Raw genomic sequence first — 14,482 nt, forward strand, 5'->3', positions numbered from 1 at the left:
CCTTTTAAAGGTACAAATATAGGGAATTTATTTGGTTCAATTGGAGGGTTCTTTAAACAAATAGTTGCCTATCTGGTGATGTTCCTGCTCACAGTTCTGATGTTTTACCTTTGCTATAGATTCATTATGTGTTTCATTAGCAGGTGCACTCGCACATCTGAAGCTCACATCTACTTAGTTCAACGAAGAAGCTCCTATGATGAAATATCTACCCAGGAGTATGAAAATTGCGCGACATCGTCGGTCTAACTATTAGATCCTGTGCCTGAAGGCCAATTGGCTATCAGGGTTGGTACGCTGGTCACTGTTGCGCTTAACGTGCGGTGACCGTGCCTTGAACGCGCTTGTCACTGTTGCGCTTAACGTGTGGTGACCGCGTTTAGCTGTAGTGTAGTCAGAAGTTTATGTTAGAAAGCTTTGAATTACTTCTGTAAAATTCTTGTTTGTTAATTGTTGTTATAATTGATTTATTAATTTATGTGGCCATCATATGGCCAAAAGGGGGGAAATGTGAGGTTTACATTAATATAGATATACCTAACTGTAGAATCCTCCTTGTATAACGAGACAGGTTCTCTTAAGTTTCTGTTATAATAGGAAAATAGACAGAAATCTGTTTCTCTCTAGCAGCAGCTCAGAGCAATAGAAACTAGATAAGGGGGTCTAATGATTTCAAAGTTTAATTTTCTCCCTCTATCATAACAGATTAGCTGACTGAAACCAGATAATAAAGGACTTAGGACATGTCAGATAGATATGTATGTTTCTGCAGTGTTTAGCAAAATTATTAGCTGACAGGTATGAAAGTCAGAAATAGGAACCAATCACGCCATATTGTAATTATTAACTTAATGACATAATGCTATAAAAACTTGAAGTCTTTCATTATTAAACTAAGAAGATCTGGTTTGCAAACATGTAGCTGGTGTCCGTGTGATCTTCTTCCTAAGGGTCTAAAATTCGGAGTCCGTTAGCCAACGTATGAGTAGAGGTGTTTGGCCTCACTTTAAATTTATATTACAGGTCTTAGACTTCACAGAAGCCCTGGGATCAGTGAAGAGGAACATTGTTCCCGATCACCGATCCGTGTTCCCAGCAGAAAAACCGTAGCGCTCTTAATAGAGGCTTCAGTCTTTCTGCAAAAAAAAAAAATGTCCCCGTCCCCCTTGTGCTTCCGGTTAGCGAGAAGCACAAGGAGAAAAAAATAAACTCAAGGTGGCCATCTTGTGGCCAAATAGTAAAACTACATCTACATATTTTTTACATTACAATTTACACATATAATAACATTAAAAAATAACTGTTTATTTCCCACACCAAAATATTACCGAAATAAAATTTTTAATGGAAAATATTATTGTTGCAACAGGTTGCAACAGGATGCGTGGATCGGGGGGCTGGCCCTGAAGCTGCGCAGCCGCACTAGCGGCAATGCGGAGTGCGCTGCCGCGGCCATCTTGATACAGGCAGAGAGCCCGACCCTGGCCGTGGGGTCGGGAGCCGTCCGGGGGGCTGTGAGCGGCGGGGACGCGGCGGAACGGCACGGAGGGCGCGGACGGCGTCCTCCGTGTCCTACAAAGTTACACAGGTATATAACTTTTTTAATGTTTTTTTTTAAACATTTGGCCTCGAGAGTCCTTTAAATAGAGTACATCTCTCCAACAGGAACAGAGAATGCTAGAAATAAAGTTATTTTTGTACAGTGTGGAAAAGCAAGAACCATCTTGACATAAAGTGAAAGAATATCTCCCCCACTGAGACACAGAAAGCAGCTAATGCCTGGTACACACCATGCAACTTCCAGTCAGACAGATGGGTCAAATCAATTATTTTCAACAGGTCCGATCTGATTTCCAATCATTTTTCTGATCAATTTTCCAATCACTTATATTAAAAAAAAACAAAAAAAAAACAATTGGAAATTGATTCAAACTGGGCATACATGGTTCGTTTCTGACGCTCAATCGTTTTTGCCGCTCGATCCTGCAGTCGATTCTCTTATCTTTTGCTTGTTTTTTTTTATCATTTTCCTTTCACTTCTATCAGGAAGCGAGCAGCAAAACGATCGAACGGGAGATCGGACATGTCGGCAATTATCTTCCCAACCATCTATCTGCCTCAAAAACGAACCGTGTATTCCCATCATAATGGGATATTGCATGGGGTGTAGCAGGCATAAAGTCCCTCTTCAACTAAGATGACAGTCTGCATTATTAGCTTGCAATAGTTCAACCCTGCCTTCTGTTGATAAGATTGATGTGGCAAATCAAAGGACAATGACACTACAGCTTTGTATATTGTATGGATAAATGAATGGTCTCTGTATCTCCTAAAAACAAACTGCATCTCCCAGAATTGGGACTACAGCTGGCCATATACATATAGATATCCACCCAATGTTCCAAAATGATCAACTTTCTGAAAGGAATCTTTTCAGAAGAAATTGGTTCCTACCACACACAGAAGAAATACATTTTTAAAAGATTCCAGCAGGGACTGTTCAGTGCAATGCTATGGGCTATCGATCGACCACTGCACCTGCCTGCCCTCGATTGACCTAGATTTTCTATTCTGTCTGATTGATAATATTGATCATTTTTTGGTTTCAATTGAAATTTGAATGATTGGACATTTAAGGGAATAGATTCCCATCAGATTCAATCAGGGTGATCAAATCTGCTGGAAATCGAATGAGAAAATCAATGTGTATGGGCAAAATAATACTAGACATGCTTCACAGTAGAAAAAAAAAGGCTCCAGCTTATTTCACTACTAGAAACCTGCAGAAAGATTCTGCAGCAATGCTGATCCAATATTGCCTAAAGCGGCCCTAATCTCTTGCACAACAGGCAAGAAACACGTATAGTTGGTGAGAAATTCACTCTGTGTCTAGAGAGATCAGCCAGGGTAATTAGCGGATATCAGCACGTAATGAGCAAGTGTAAATCAGGGCTGTCAGCTGTGTCTGCACTGTACCATTTTACTGTGCTAATATGAAAACACTGAAGGTTGACCCTTTCTGTGCTCCCAGGAATTCCAGAAAGTAAACACTGTAGGATTTCTGTAGTAGTTCTATAAGTTGTAACGAAAAAATGTTTTTCTTTAAATGTTATTATGCTGTTGCTTATCTTTTAGAGCAGAGGTAGGAAGTCCTGAGTTTAGGTCAGATTTTATATGAACTTCCATCTACACCATTCTCAGCAATAAGACAAGGACAACCTGGAGACTTACTAAACCTTACCTGAGCTGTGAACTTTGCCTTTATAAAAGAAGTCAGCCACTTTGGTTATTGCTTGTGGATTGTAGATGATATTCAGAGGTCTTGTGCTGACTTCTAGTCGTCTTTCAAACACGCTGTGAGCTGGATTTTTCTCATACAACATTTTAAACACAGGGTCATCACCAGAGGAAGCTGTAACAAGCCAGATCATAATTAATTTTACCTGCAATCTGTGAATGCAATTCTGTGCAGAAAGTGACCTGCACTGTATTAAAGCAAATCTGAAGTCAAAATAAACGTATGAGATAATTGGATGTGTACTACTAATGATACATAGGTAAATAGTAACACAGAAAGGAGTATCATATTTTGATTTTCAGTTTGTGAGCTTCAGACTGCATACTAAACAGCAGCGTGACTGACATAATATCTGCTTTGCTGAGCAGCAATACAGAGGTAAGACCCTTTGAACATTTTAGCACTAATACCTTATCAGCTGTTTTGGCTTCTACTTACTTGACATGGGTTGAATTTGACAAGCTGTTTGAAAAGCTAATTTTCATAGATAACTCAACAAGTAAGTTTTTAAACACTTGTACAGCAAAAGGGATTTCAAATAATTTTTTTGTAGGAATAGTACTATATGTACCTATCTTTATCTCATCTTGGGCCTAATGCATTATAGCGAGTTAAAGTTGCCATGCACAAGGAGCGCAAGGCATTTTTACCGCAACTATCACCGAGGAGCACTGTGGCGTCACCCTCTAAGTCCTGTTACCTTTGCTGCAGTTTACCATTCAGCCTTAAAGAGGATCTGTAACATCAAAAGATCCCCTGGGGGGTACTCACCTCGGGTGGGGGAAGCCTCCGGATCCTAATGAGGCTTCCCACGCCGTCCTCCGTCCCTCAGGGGTCTCGCTGCAGCCCTCCGTGAAAGATGACGTCAATATTTACCTTCCCGGCTCCTGCGCAGGCGCTCTGATGGCTGTCGGCTCCGAACTACACGGAAATCCCCGATCGCCGTCGGGTCTGCTCTACTGCGCAGGCGCAAGTTTCCGGCGCCTGCGCAGTAGAGCGGACCCGACTGAGATCGGGTATTTCCGTGTAGTTCGGAGCGGAAAGCAGCCACAGCGCCCCCGCTGGAGCCAGCAAAGGTAAATATTAATTTTACAGTCGGGTCTGTCGCCGGCTGTTCGGAGGGCTGCAGCGAGACCCCCGTGGGACAGAGGACGGCGTGGGAAGCCTCATTAGGATCCGGAGGCTTCCCCCACCTGAGGTGAGTACCCCCCAGGGGATGTTTTTGAGGTTACAGGGTCTCTTTAAGCCCCATACAAGCTCAATACCGGTCTTTTATGCAACACACTTATTACCTGCTTTAGGGTAGCACAGCGGCAATGCGGATGATGCATGACGAACATGGTGGAAGACAGCAAACAGGTAAAGCATTGAATGCACGGGAGGGGGGCACATTCACATTAGGGAAACAGCGCCAGGGGTTTCGTCATGTTCGTCCAGATACTGCACCATGTTACCATTGTGCACCTGTTTGACCATGTTGGCGCAACATTTTGCAGCATGTCCTATCGATACATTTGACCAATCCCGGCTGAAATGGGTTGAACCGTCAAACGGGCATGCTTGTGGTGGCACCGTTTTGTATCTAATTCGATAATAATTATCGAATCGGATGTTCGATCGACCGTCATGTCAAGTGATGTATGGGCACCTTTAGTGGAAAAAAAAATGGCCTGCAAAATAGACATGGGTGCACCTTGAAAATAATGGATTGCGGTGCATCCAGTTTGTTATCGAATGTGACCCCATTTAAATCATAATGAGTTAAAGAATACATTTTGATGTGCCTTATAGCATGGATCCCTGTCACATAAAAAATAGGTAGGAAAAAACTCAATCTAGCAAGGAAAAGAACATTTTATTTTTAAAGCTTTGATCAAACCTGGAAAAGTTTCAGCAAAACAACGAGTATGTAACTTAATTTGAGGCAAAAAAAAAACAAGATATAGATCATTTAGGTGTGATAAGTAATGGTAAAGTTATTGGTGAATGAATGGGATAAACACTGAAATGTGAAAACTGCTCAGATGCATAAGGTGACAACAACCATGAAGGCTGAAGTGGTCAATTCTTTCCTTACGTTTGGCTTTTAAAAGATATAAAATGTCAGTTTCATATATTCTGTAACTCAGGTCCTATTTAATAGAAACATAATTGTACATGACAACACGTGAAACACTATGGACTCCTCTCACCAGTGAGGAAGTAAAGACTTACAAGTACTAGGACTAAGGATGTCACCTGACCCACTGTGTAGGCTTGATGGCTGGGAAGAACACAAAACTTCCTTTTGCTAGAAGAAAAAGAAATATGAAAAGTTGTAGGACGTAGAAAACAGCAAAAAACAACACTTTTCAACTTATGAACATTATGCAAATCTTTTTTCCATTTTTACATGTGGCGGCAGCGGGGGGTGGGGGGGTAGGCCTGGACATTCCTTTTATGTATAGGCAGCCAGATTAACCCTCCCCCTTTAAAGAGTAACTGTCAGGCTGCAGAAGCTAATTTAAACCTCTATTCTCCTGTGTTAAACAGTTTAGAAGGAAGCCCAAAAGCCATTAGTGAAGATAAAAATCTCAGTTACCTTTGATGTGTGCTTATCAGCAAGGCTGTTAAAACCCAAGAGGACGCAAGCCGCATACTATACTGCAAAGCATTCTGGGGCCCTCCCCTCGGCTGCTAATGAGACGTTACAGCAGCTTGTAATCAGTCCAGCGCGTAGCACTGATAAATCTCTGGGCAGAGTTCACTGCAGGAGTCAGCTATTGTTCCTAGCCACATGGCTCATTAATATTCACTGCACACTGTGTTGTTCAAGTAGGAGCTTTTCTGTGATCAGGAAGCAGGCAGGACATGACGACACATTTGACAGAAAAACATGGAGCCTGCCATGAGCTGTCAGGAGCATCTATCTCTGCATATACTATATACAAATTCTGTGAAATCCAAACGTGGACAGTGAAATGCATATGTAATGTAAGTACAGCCAATCTTTAGCTACTGATATATGTGTTTATTTTCTCTGAGACCTTATACCTAACAGCTCCTCTTTAAGTATAGGTAGCCAGATGCCCTCGACTCTTAAGTATAGGTGGCCACCCTTAATCTGATTAAGACCACTCCACGCCAATTGGCATGGACACAGCGGCAGCCCCAGGACTGCCTAACGCCGATCGTGCGCAGTCCTGGGGGCTTGTTTTGCTGGAGATCACGTGCACGCATCTCTGCATGAATGACAGAGCGGAGCCATCAGTCTCCCAGTGAAGATCGTGTACAGTGCATGCGATCTAAGGCAGCACTGTACTGTGGACAGCCGTGTGACAGGGCTGTCCCCCTGGGGGAGACAGGAGTGATCGGCTGTCATAGGCTGATGCCTATCACAACTGATCACGGTGATTGGCTTGCGGGGGGGAGAGAGGGCGGGCTGATAAAAAAATATATAAACAAAAAGGTTACATTTATATAAAAAATAATCAGGTAAATATTTATATAAAAAAAAAATTAAACATTGGGGGAGCGATCATTGCCCACCAACAGAGAGCTCTGTTGATGGGCAGAAAAGGGGGGGGGATAACTTGTGTTCTGACATGTACGGCCCTGCAGCGAGGCCTTAAAGCTGCAGTGGCCTGTTTAGTGAAAAATGGCCTGGTCTTTAGGGGGGTTTAAAATGGTCTGAAACTCTGACATAATATTCAATAAAAATGTGTTTTCCTACTTTTCATTACTCAGTTATCATATTTGCATCAGTAATATTATCTGTTTACAAATTACAAGTTTTCAAAGTGTAGTTTATCGCGCCCTAAAAGCAGTCATTGCATTTTATTCAAACTGCTTTTTATTATATATTAACATCTTCTAAATAGCTGTTCTGAGCTGTTTGTGTGCTTGAAGCACAGAGAGCTTCACAGAGAGCTCCTTTTCACCTGTTACACTGTGTTTACACACATTGTAACAACATTGGAAAGTACACAAAGATAGTGTTATCTACAGTTTGGATGCGGATTCGAAGCTGAATAGCAAGACAAAGTGCTTTGCTTAACCATTTCAGTGATGTTCTGCTAAAAAACAAATCTGGGATAGTAGCTTTCAAGCTGTGAGGAATCTTTTCGAGCAAAGTGGAAATGCTGGCTTTCAGACCACTTTAACACTGCGGTCCTTAAAGTGAACCTAAAGCCAAGAAAAAAAAATGAGATTAACTCATCTGGGGCTTCCCTCCAGGACCCGTCGGCGAACACTTCCGATTTGGCCGTCACCGGCCGACAGGCATGGGAACGCGAGTGATTGTTCGCGTTCCCAGCCTGTATATCGCCCCCTATGCTGCTATTGCGGCCAGAAGGCATACAGGAAGACTCTTCGAAGTAGTCAGATGCCCCTCCTTTGGTATATGTGGCTTCTCCTTGTGTAGTAAGATGCCCCCCTTAAGTATAGGCACCCCCCCCCCAAGGGGGGCCAGTTCTCCTTCTTAAAGGATAAGCAGCATCCCCCATCTTTTTCAGTACGTGGCCAGATTCCCCCCTTAACCACTTAAGTACCAGCAGTCTCTCCCCCTTTAAGGACCAGAGACCACTGGTACAAGAAACAGCGGAATAACGACGAATCGCTGCACATACCCGCCGCAATCGCTGTCCACCTCAGTCACCCACTCTGCCGTCTCTATGATGGCAGCGTTCCTGTGAGCCGGTCAGGAGCCGCTTTCATTGGCTCCTGACCCTGCCTATCAATGTAAGCCAATTGGAGCTGCTTACATTGATAGACAGGGTCAGCAGCCAATGAAATCAGCTCCTGACCCGCTCACAGGACTCTGCCGTTATAGAGACGGCAGAGCGAGAGAGCTGCGGTGGGGAGAAAGTGGCGAGATCGTCGGAAGCGACGAAAGCGGTGAGAACAAGAGGTGTTGGAGAACTGAAATCTATGTCCTGGCAGCCAGATAGCCACCGAAACAGGGCATAGATTTCAATTAGTGCGGTCCTAAACTAGTTAGGTATAGGAAGCCGCTTCATAGTAGTCAGATTGCCCCCCCCCCCACACCCTTTGGTATAGGTGGCTTCTTGTGTAGTCAGATGCCCCGTTTAAGTATAGGCAGCTCCCCCCCCTCCTTTCAGTATGTAGCCAGATGCCCCCCTTAAGTATAGGAAGCCTCCAAAGAGTAGTCAGTTGCCCCCACCTCTGAAGTATAGGAGCCCCCTAAGTATAGGTGGCCTAGTGTATGTTCTCTGACCCCCCATCCCCCCCCCCCCCCCGAGTATGCTGGCTTGAGCAATATCTCACCTGCTTCCTAGTGTGTCAAACTTTCCCTCAGTCGGCTGCCACACAGGTGCTAGCGATGCCCGTCGCTTCCTCTCCTGGCGCTTGTCTGCCTGCACATCGTTCCCTTTGTTCTGCTGCCCAAGCTTTACTCATTCATTCAAATTTGCAGACATCGACAGTGTGGCCGGCAGTGATGAGTGAGACGAGCCGCGACCAATGACAGAGCATGTATACTTACAGATAGTGAAGTATACAGCGCTGTCATTGGCCACCGCTCAAGTCTAAATGGATGGGAACCCATGGCAGCGGTGGGAGCCAGGGGAACTTCATACAACATAAATGAGGAGAGAGAGAGCCAGGAGCCAGGAGAGGAAGCGGCAAGCAAGCGGGCAGCATTAACACTAGCTAGAGACACACAGCAGTCACCCCAGATTCCCTCAGCGCACCATGTCTGCAGCGGCACCCCCAGGGATGGCTATACCTGGAGTGCTGAGCTCTTGGACCCCCTATGGTTTGTACGCCACTGATGACTATTACAGCCGGTAACAATAATCATTCATAAGAATAAATTACACTGTTAGGTAGATAATAAGGCTTTGTAGAATAGCACGTGTCGTATCTAAGGTTTTTCAATGGCGACATGCACATTCGTTCATTTTCCGACCGCATTTTGTTAGCGTAAAATGACTCCCCGACGTATGAAATTGTAACGCGTGTATGATTCCCATGGACTGCTAACAGGTGCCGTCATTCTATGGTGGAGGGCGCATGCGCAAAAACGTGCAAAGGATGCAAAAAGTTGTCTGCAGGAAAATGCTGGTGTCTTCTGAACAAAAGTGTGGTGGAGAAACGCTGAAATGTGGAAATTACTTGGATGCATAAGGTAAAAAAAACAACAAAAAAACACTGAAGGCTGAAGTGGTTAAAGTAAACCTGTAGGGAAAAAAGTGCTCTGGGGGTACTTACACAGGGTGGGGAAGCCACTGTTAATGAGGCTACCCCATCCTCCTCAGGCAGCTCATTCCAGCGCTAGGACCCCTGAACCAACCACAGAAATAATATTTACAGTGGCCTGCCTGCACACTAGCGGCTTTATTCTTAGGCTCAGACTGAAGTAGCCAAGCCCGATTGGCTATGCTCTGCTGCGCACATGGCTCAACCTGCACAGTAGAGCGGACCTGATCAGGCTGGGCTATTTCTGCCATAGGCTGAGTGGAGAGTAGTCAGTGTGCATGCGTGCAAGCTAACAAGAGTCAATAAGGAGATTTTGGGGGCAGCCAGTGCTGGATCCCCTCTGCCGACGACGACAGGGAAGCCTCTTTAGGAGGCCCCATACGGCACTTTTTCTCACTACAGGTGCACTTTAAAGCAAATTGAACCCCAGGGGAAAAAAATAAATAAAAATGAACCTCCCAGTAAGGGAGGTTCTCAAATTCACAATGATTCACTGCGCTTTCCAACCCTGCAACAATTTAAAACATGCACATAGTTCCAAGTATTGTCTTAAATAGATCACACTCTGCACCCTGTGCCTGCACTCCTGGGGGTAGTGCCACCACCGTATATGGGATTTTTGCTCTCTCTCCCAATGTGAATGCACTCACCAGAAGCGCGTCTTGGACAATAGCATATTACATGTGTTAGATGTCAGCCAAGGAGGATCTCCACATGTAAAACCAGCTTCCAAGTTTATTGCCACATATGCGCAGGTTGACAGATAGTACATACGAGCCTACCGCGGATATAACAGACTCGCACGCCACCACCCTGTCTCTCCTGCTTCCTTCTCGGATTTCCGTGACGTCAGCGCGCACACCTCCGACTCCACCCTACGCGTTTCGTCACGCAACGTGACTCATTCAGGGGCTGGAGGCTGCTACCCGACGTCTAGCTAAATACCATCCGCGCCTCTTCCGCTTGTGGCTCCACCTGCACCACCGCCCTCCTTTGGTTGCTAGGCTGCCACAAAGCGTACTGACTGTTATATTCCGCAGTTATGGTATATAAAAAATACATTAAAATACATTCAGCTTACAATAAAAATTTACAATAAATAATCTTAACAGTCTTATCCTCTATATTCATAAGTTTTACAACATATTCCCACCTAAGTTTTATTACCCCAATCCATAATCTCACAGCTCGTCTCTTATCTCACTACTAGTGCTTCATACTCAATACATTCTCTCACTACTCTTAACACCATTATTTATTATTAAAGTGACAATGCCCATTACATATAGTAGCATTCACCACCTGCAGTATTACTCATACTGTATCCTAACCCCCCTCAATGTGCTTTACATTCTCCTACTCCTCTTATCACCAATTATTATTTAAGTGACAATACCCATTACAAATGATAATACTCATCACATGCAGTAATGCATTAACCATCAAAAAAGTGACCTTGCTAACTTCATCTGACAGTGCTTCCACTGATAACTACTATATTCACCCCCCCATTATACTATCCCTCCCCTGTTACAAGGGTCCATCCACATGATTCATATACCACTGCCTATTGCAATCCTAGTGACTCAATACCTCAACATACATAATATACTAACTCATCATAAACTTATCATGTGCTCTATAAACACTATAAGGTGCAAAATACAAAGTGACATGTCACTTTGTATTTTCCATTGGAGCGCAGTATAAGCATTGTAAATTAGTAAGGTAGGTTCTGAATGGAGTGCATTGTTGGGGGCGAGGGTTAGGGTCAGTAGGATTACTTATCTACAGGGCAATACTCACCTAGGAGCTTAGTTACCTTTGAAGGACAACTAAAGTCAGAGGTATATGGAGGCTGCCATATTTATTGCCTTTTAAGCAATACCAGTTGCCGGGCAGTCCTGCTGATCCTCTGCCTCAATACTTTTAGCCATAGACGCTGAACAAGCATGCTTCAGATCAGGCGTTTCTGACAATATTGTCAGATCTGACAAGATTAGCTGCATGCTTGTTTCTGGTGTAATTCAGACACCACTGCAGCCTAACAGGGCTGTCAGGCAACTGGTATTGTTTAAAAGGAAATAAATATGGCAGCCCCCATACACCTCTCACTACAGTTGTCCTTTAATAAGAAAAATCTCAGTTGACATGGCCAGCCAAGTCCAGTCGGGCAAAACTAATCAAGCATTACAGAAAAAGACAAACATCAAATTACTTACCGCATTAGGGTAGACGAGGTTAGGAAATATGGTTCCATGTGTGGCCAGGTCTCTGAGGAACAATCCCCCCAGCTGAACCATAAGAAGGGAAGAATGTCTTCGGAGCAAAGACTCCACCCTGACCTTCATCCCTGAAAGAGCGATAATACAATAAATAATCAAAAATCAAATAAAATGTGATGGTGCCACATGAGGCCTGGGTACAATAACCAAAGATGATCTAACAGTTAAAAACTGCATAAAAAAACATGCCAGGCACAGAAGACAATCAAGAAACCCTGGGTAAATTCAAAGCACATTAAAAACAAAAAGCCCTAAAATAGTAATATGCCAACAGGAATTGGATCTCCAGGATTTAAGGAGATCCAATGCAGAGGGGAGAGGGAGTCTTTTGGAAATGGATAAAAGGGTTTTATAGATTCTTCAACAATGTTTTCTGAATTAGTTTACAGGAATGATGACCTGTAAACCTGATGACCTGTATCCAACCACTCAAGAGCATTTGCACAACTATGTAACCTAATAAGAATTTTTATCGTACCATGTGATGTATTGTAAGGAATATAGATTATTATTATTATTTATTGTATTTATAAAGCGCCAACATGTTACGCAGCGCTGGACATTAGTTTAGGTTACAGACAATATTTAGGAGTGACATACAGCAATATGACAATACAGGAATACAAGAAAACCAGATCACACAGCACAGTATGAGTACAAGGTAATGCTTAGTCAGTCACTGGAGGGGAGCATGGAGATTAGGCAACTTATGACATACATATTAAAAAAAAGTTCAGTCCCTAAGGTAACTACAGTCCTGGCCAAAAGTTTGGAAATTAGAAAAGTTGGTGCTTAAAGTGAATGGGAACCGCATTTTAAAAAAATGAAGCAAACATATATATACACATACACACGTGTCAGTTGGAGTCTGACAGGGTCCTGCAATTATATACATTGCATTGTATACATCAATTGCAGGAAATAATGGGGGGGGGGGGGGGGAAGAACTATACTCATGCAAGCTTACATTCTAGAAGGGCAGGGCGGGAACAAGAGAAACAGAAATGACTTGGCCTTGTATATCCTGAGGTAGTGAGAATCTGTGTCAGATTCAGCAGGAAGCATGCTGGGTGAGAAACTGAAGAGAATAACCCATAGCTCCCAAACGTCCCTCTTTCGGAGGGAGAGTACCTCTTTGGGAACCTTGTCCCTTCTTTTAGGTCTAATGTACAGATCCATGTAAACATATGTATTTTTCTCCCAAAAACAGTCTTTAATTCACTGTAAACTTTATTTCCATCCTTTAAATCGATATATTTCTTATTTTTAAATGTTAATATGAAGGAAAATGAACCAGGATGGAAAGGACCAGTGTGGTTTGAATTATAAAACATATATTTCTTATGAAATATTTATGGTATGCGTGACCAGTCGTGTTCCGGGGGCGTGGTTAGAGGTGTGGCTTAAGTGTCACTCTTTCTTATATCAAAAAGTTGGGAGGTATGAATAACCTATGGTTAGATCATGATGCATTCAGGAACACAAGGATTCTTAACATATGTTTGTGTGCACAATGGAAATTATAGCTAGAAAAGAGACTGATATTAGTGAGTAGAAGTATGGAGGAGAAGTATGAAGGAAACAGATTGTTAGGAGCTTTGAGTTTGATACTTTGGGAAATTGGCAAAGAATGTGAAAAGCTGTTCTGGTCAACTGCAACACTGCTGCAGTTTTCAATGAGTCTTCTTCATATACCAGTTCAAAGGCAGGGCATATTCAGTAAGTTTATAAAAAATGTGTACCTGAGAATTCCAGTTGTATGAAAGCAGCTTCTTTAAACAGGGTGCTGTTCTTTTCCTTGTGAAGAAGAGTAATGGTGCCACCCTCCAGCTGGAAGTTGAGCTTTGCAAAAACGTGATCTCTTTTAGTAAACGTATTCAAGTTAGCAGTTTCAGCAGTTGGATCAAATAACTCATCTGTACCTATCGTAAGAAATAACAGTAATATAAAATCAATACAGACATTATTTAAGAAAACGTTTTTAAAACTTATGTCCAGGCAAAAAAAAAAAAAAAAAAAAAAAACGGTCCCTTTTAACTTAGAGTACTGTTCATTATTGTTGATAAACCAACATGCAGATAAGCTGCCCCCTCACTTTTCCTGAATACAGTGCCCTCTTAAAGAGACCCTTAAAGGACAGGTGCGAGGTGAAACAAAAAAAAAAAAGATCTATTTACCAGGTGCTTCTTCCAGCCCCTGGCAGCCTACTTGTCCGTCGACGATCGTTTTGTTTTTCACCTCGCACCTGTCCTTTAAATGGGTGAAAGTAGTTAAGTTTAACTAACCTGGGGGTTCTTCCAGCCCCTCATAAACTTGCAGGTCCCCCAATTTACTCTCATCCCTCTCAATTGTGCCACTGTGCCCCTCTGAAAGATCATCGACTGGATCAGTCATGGGCTACTCCACATCCTTGGTCCTATTCTGTGTGTTCCCGACCACGGGAGCGCGATAGAGGAGGCGCGGACGTTACTGTGACCCCTTAACAAAGCAGATTGCTCATTGGAGCAAGCTCAATATGTTTGTATTGTATTGTGCTGAAGCTGTGCAGAGTGCGCATTGGAACATGCAGAAGCAATGCAAAGTGTGTATTGGAGCATGCTGAAGCAGTGCAAAGTGTGTATTGGAGCATGCTGAAGCTGTGCAAAGTGCGTATTGGAGCATGCTGAAGCTGTGCAAAGTGCGTATTGGAGCATGCTGAAGC

At 43.2% G+C, this 14,482-nt stretch overlaps 1 protein-coding gene across 5 annotated transcripts in view; it reads right to left on the minus strand.

Annotated features, from left to right (window-relative positions):
• Window positions 1-14,482, minus strand: part of VPS13D (vacuolar protein sorting 13 homolog D) — a 410,462-nt gene that overhangs the window by 318,366 nt on the left and 77,614 nt on the right. For all 5 annotated transcript variants that reach the window (XM_068240470.1, XM_068240469.1, XM_068240471.1 and 2 more), the window contains exons 13-16: window positions 13,524-13,703; window positions 11,719-11,849; window positions 5,513-5,588; window positions 3,242-3,412 (exon numbers count right to left, since the gene is read on the minus strand). In XM_068240470.1, the coding sequence (XP_068096571.1) occupies window positions 3,242-3,412; window positions 5,513-5,588; window positions 11,719-11,849; window positions 13,524-13,703 (558 nt within the window). The remainder of the gene's footprint in view (window positions 1-3,241; window positions 3,413-5,512; window positions 5,589-11,718; window positions 11,850-13,523; window positions 13,704-14,482) is intronic.

This window comes from Hyperolius riggenbachi, chromosome 6 (genome assembly GCF_040937935.1).
Source record: "Hyperolius riggenbachi isolate aHypRig1 chromosome 6, aHypRig1.pri, whole genome shotgun sequence".
NCBI lineage: Eukaryota > Metazoa > Chordata > Amphibia > Anura > Hyperoliidae > Hyperolius > Hyperolius riggenbachi.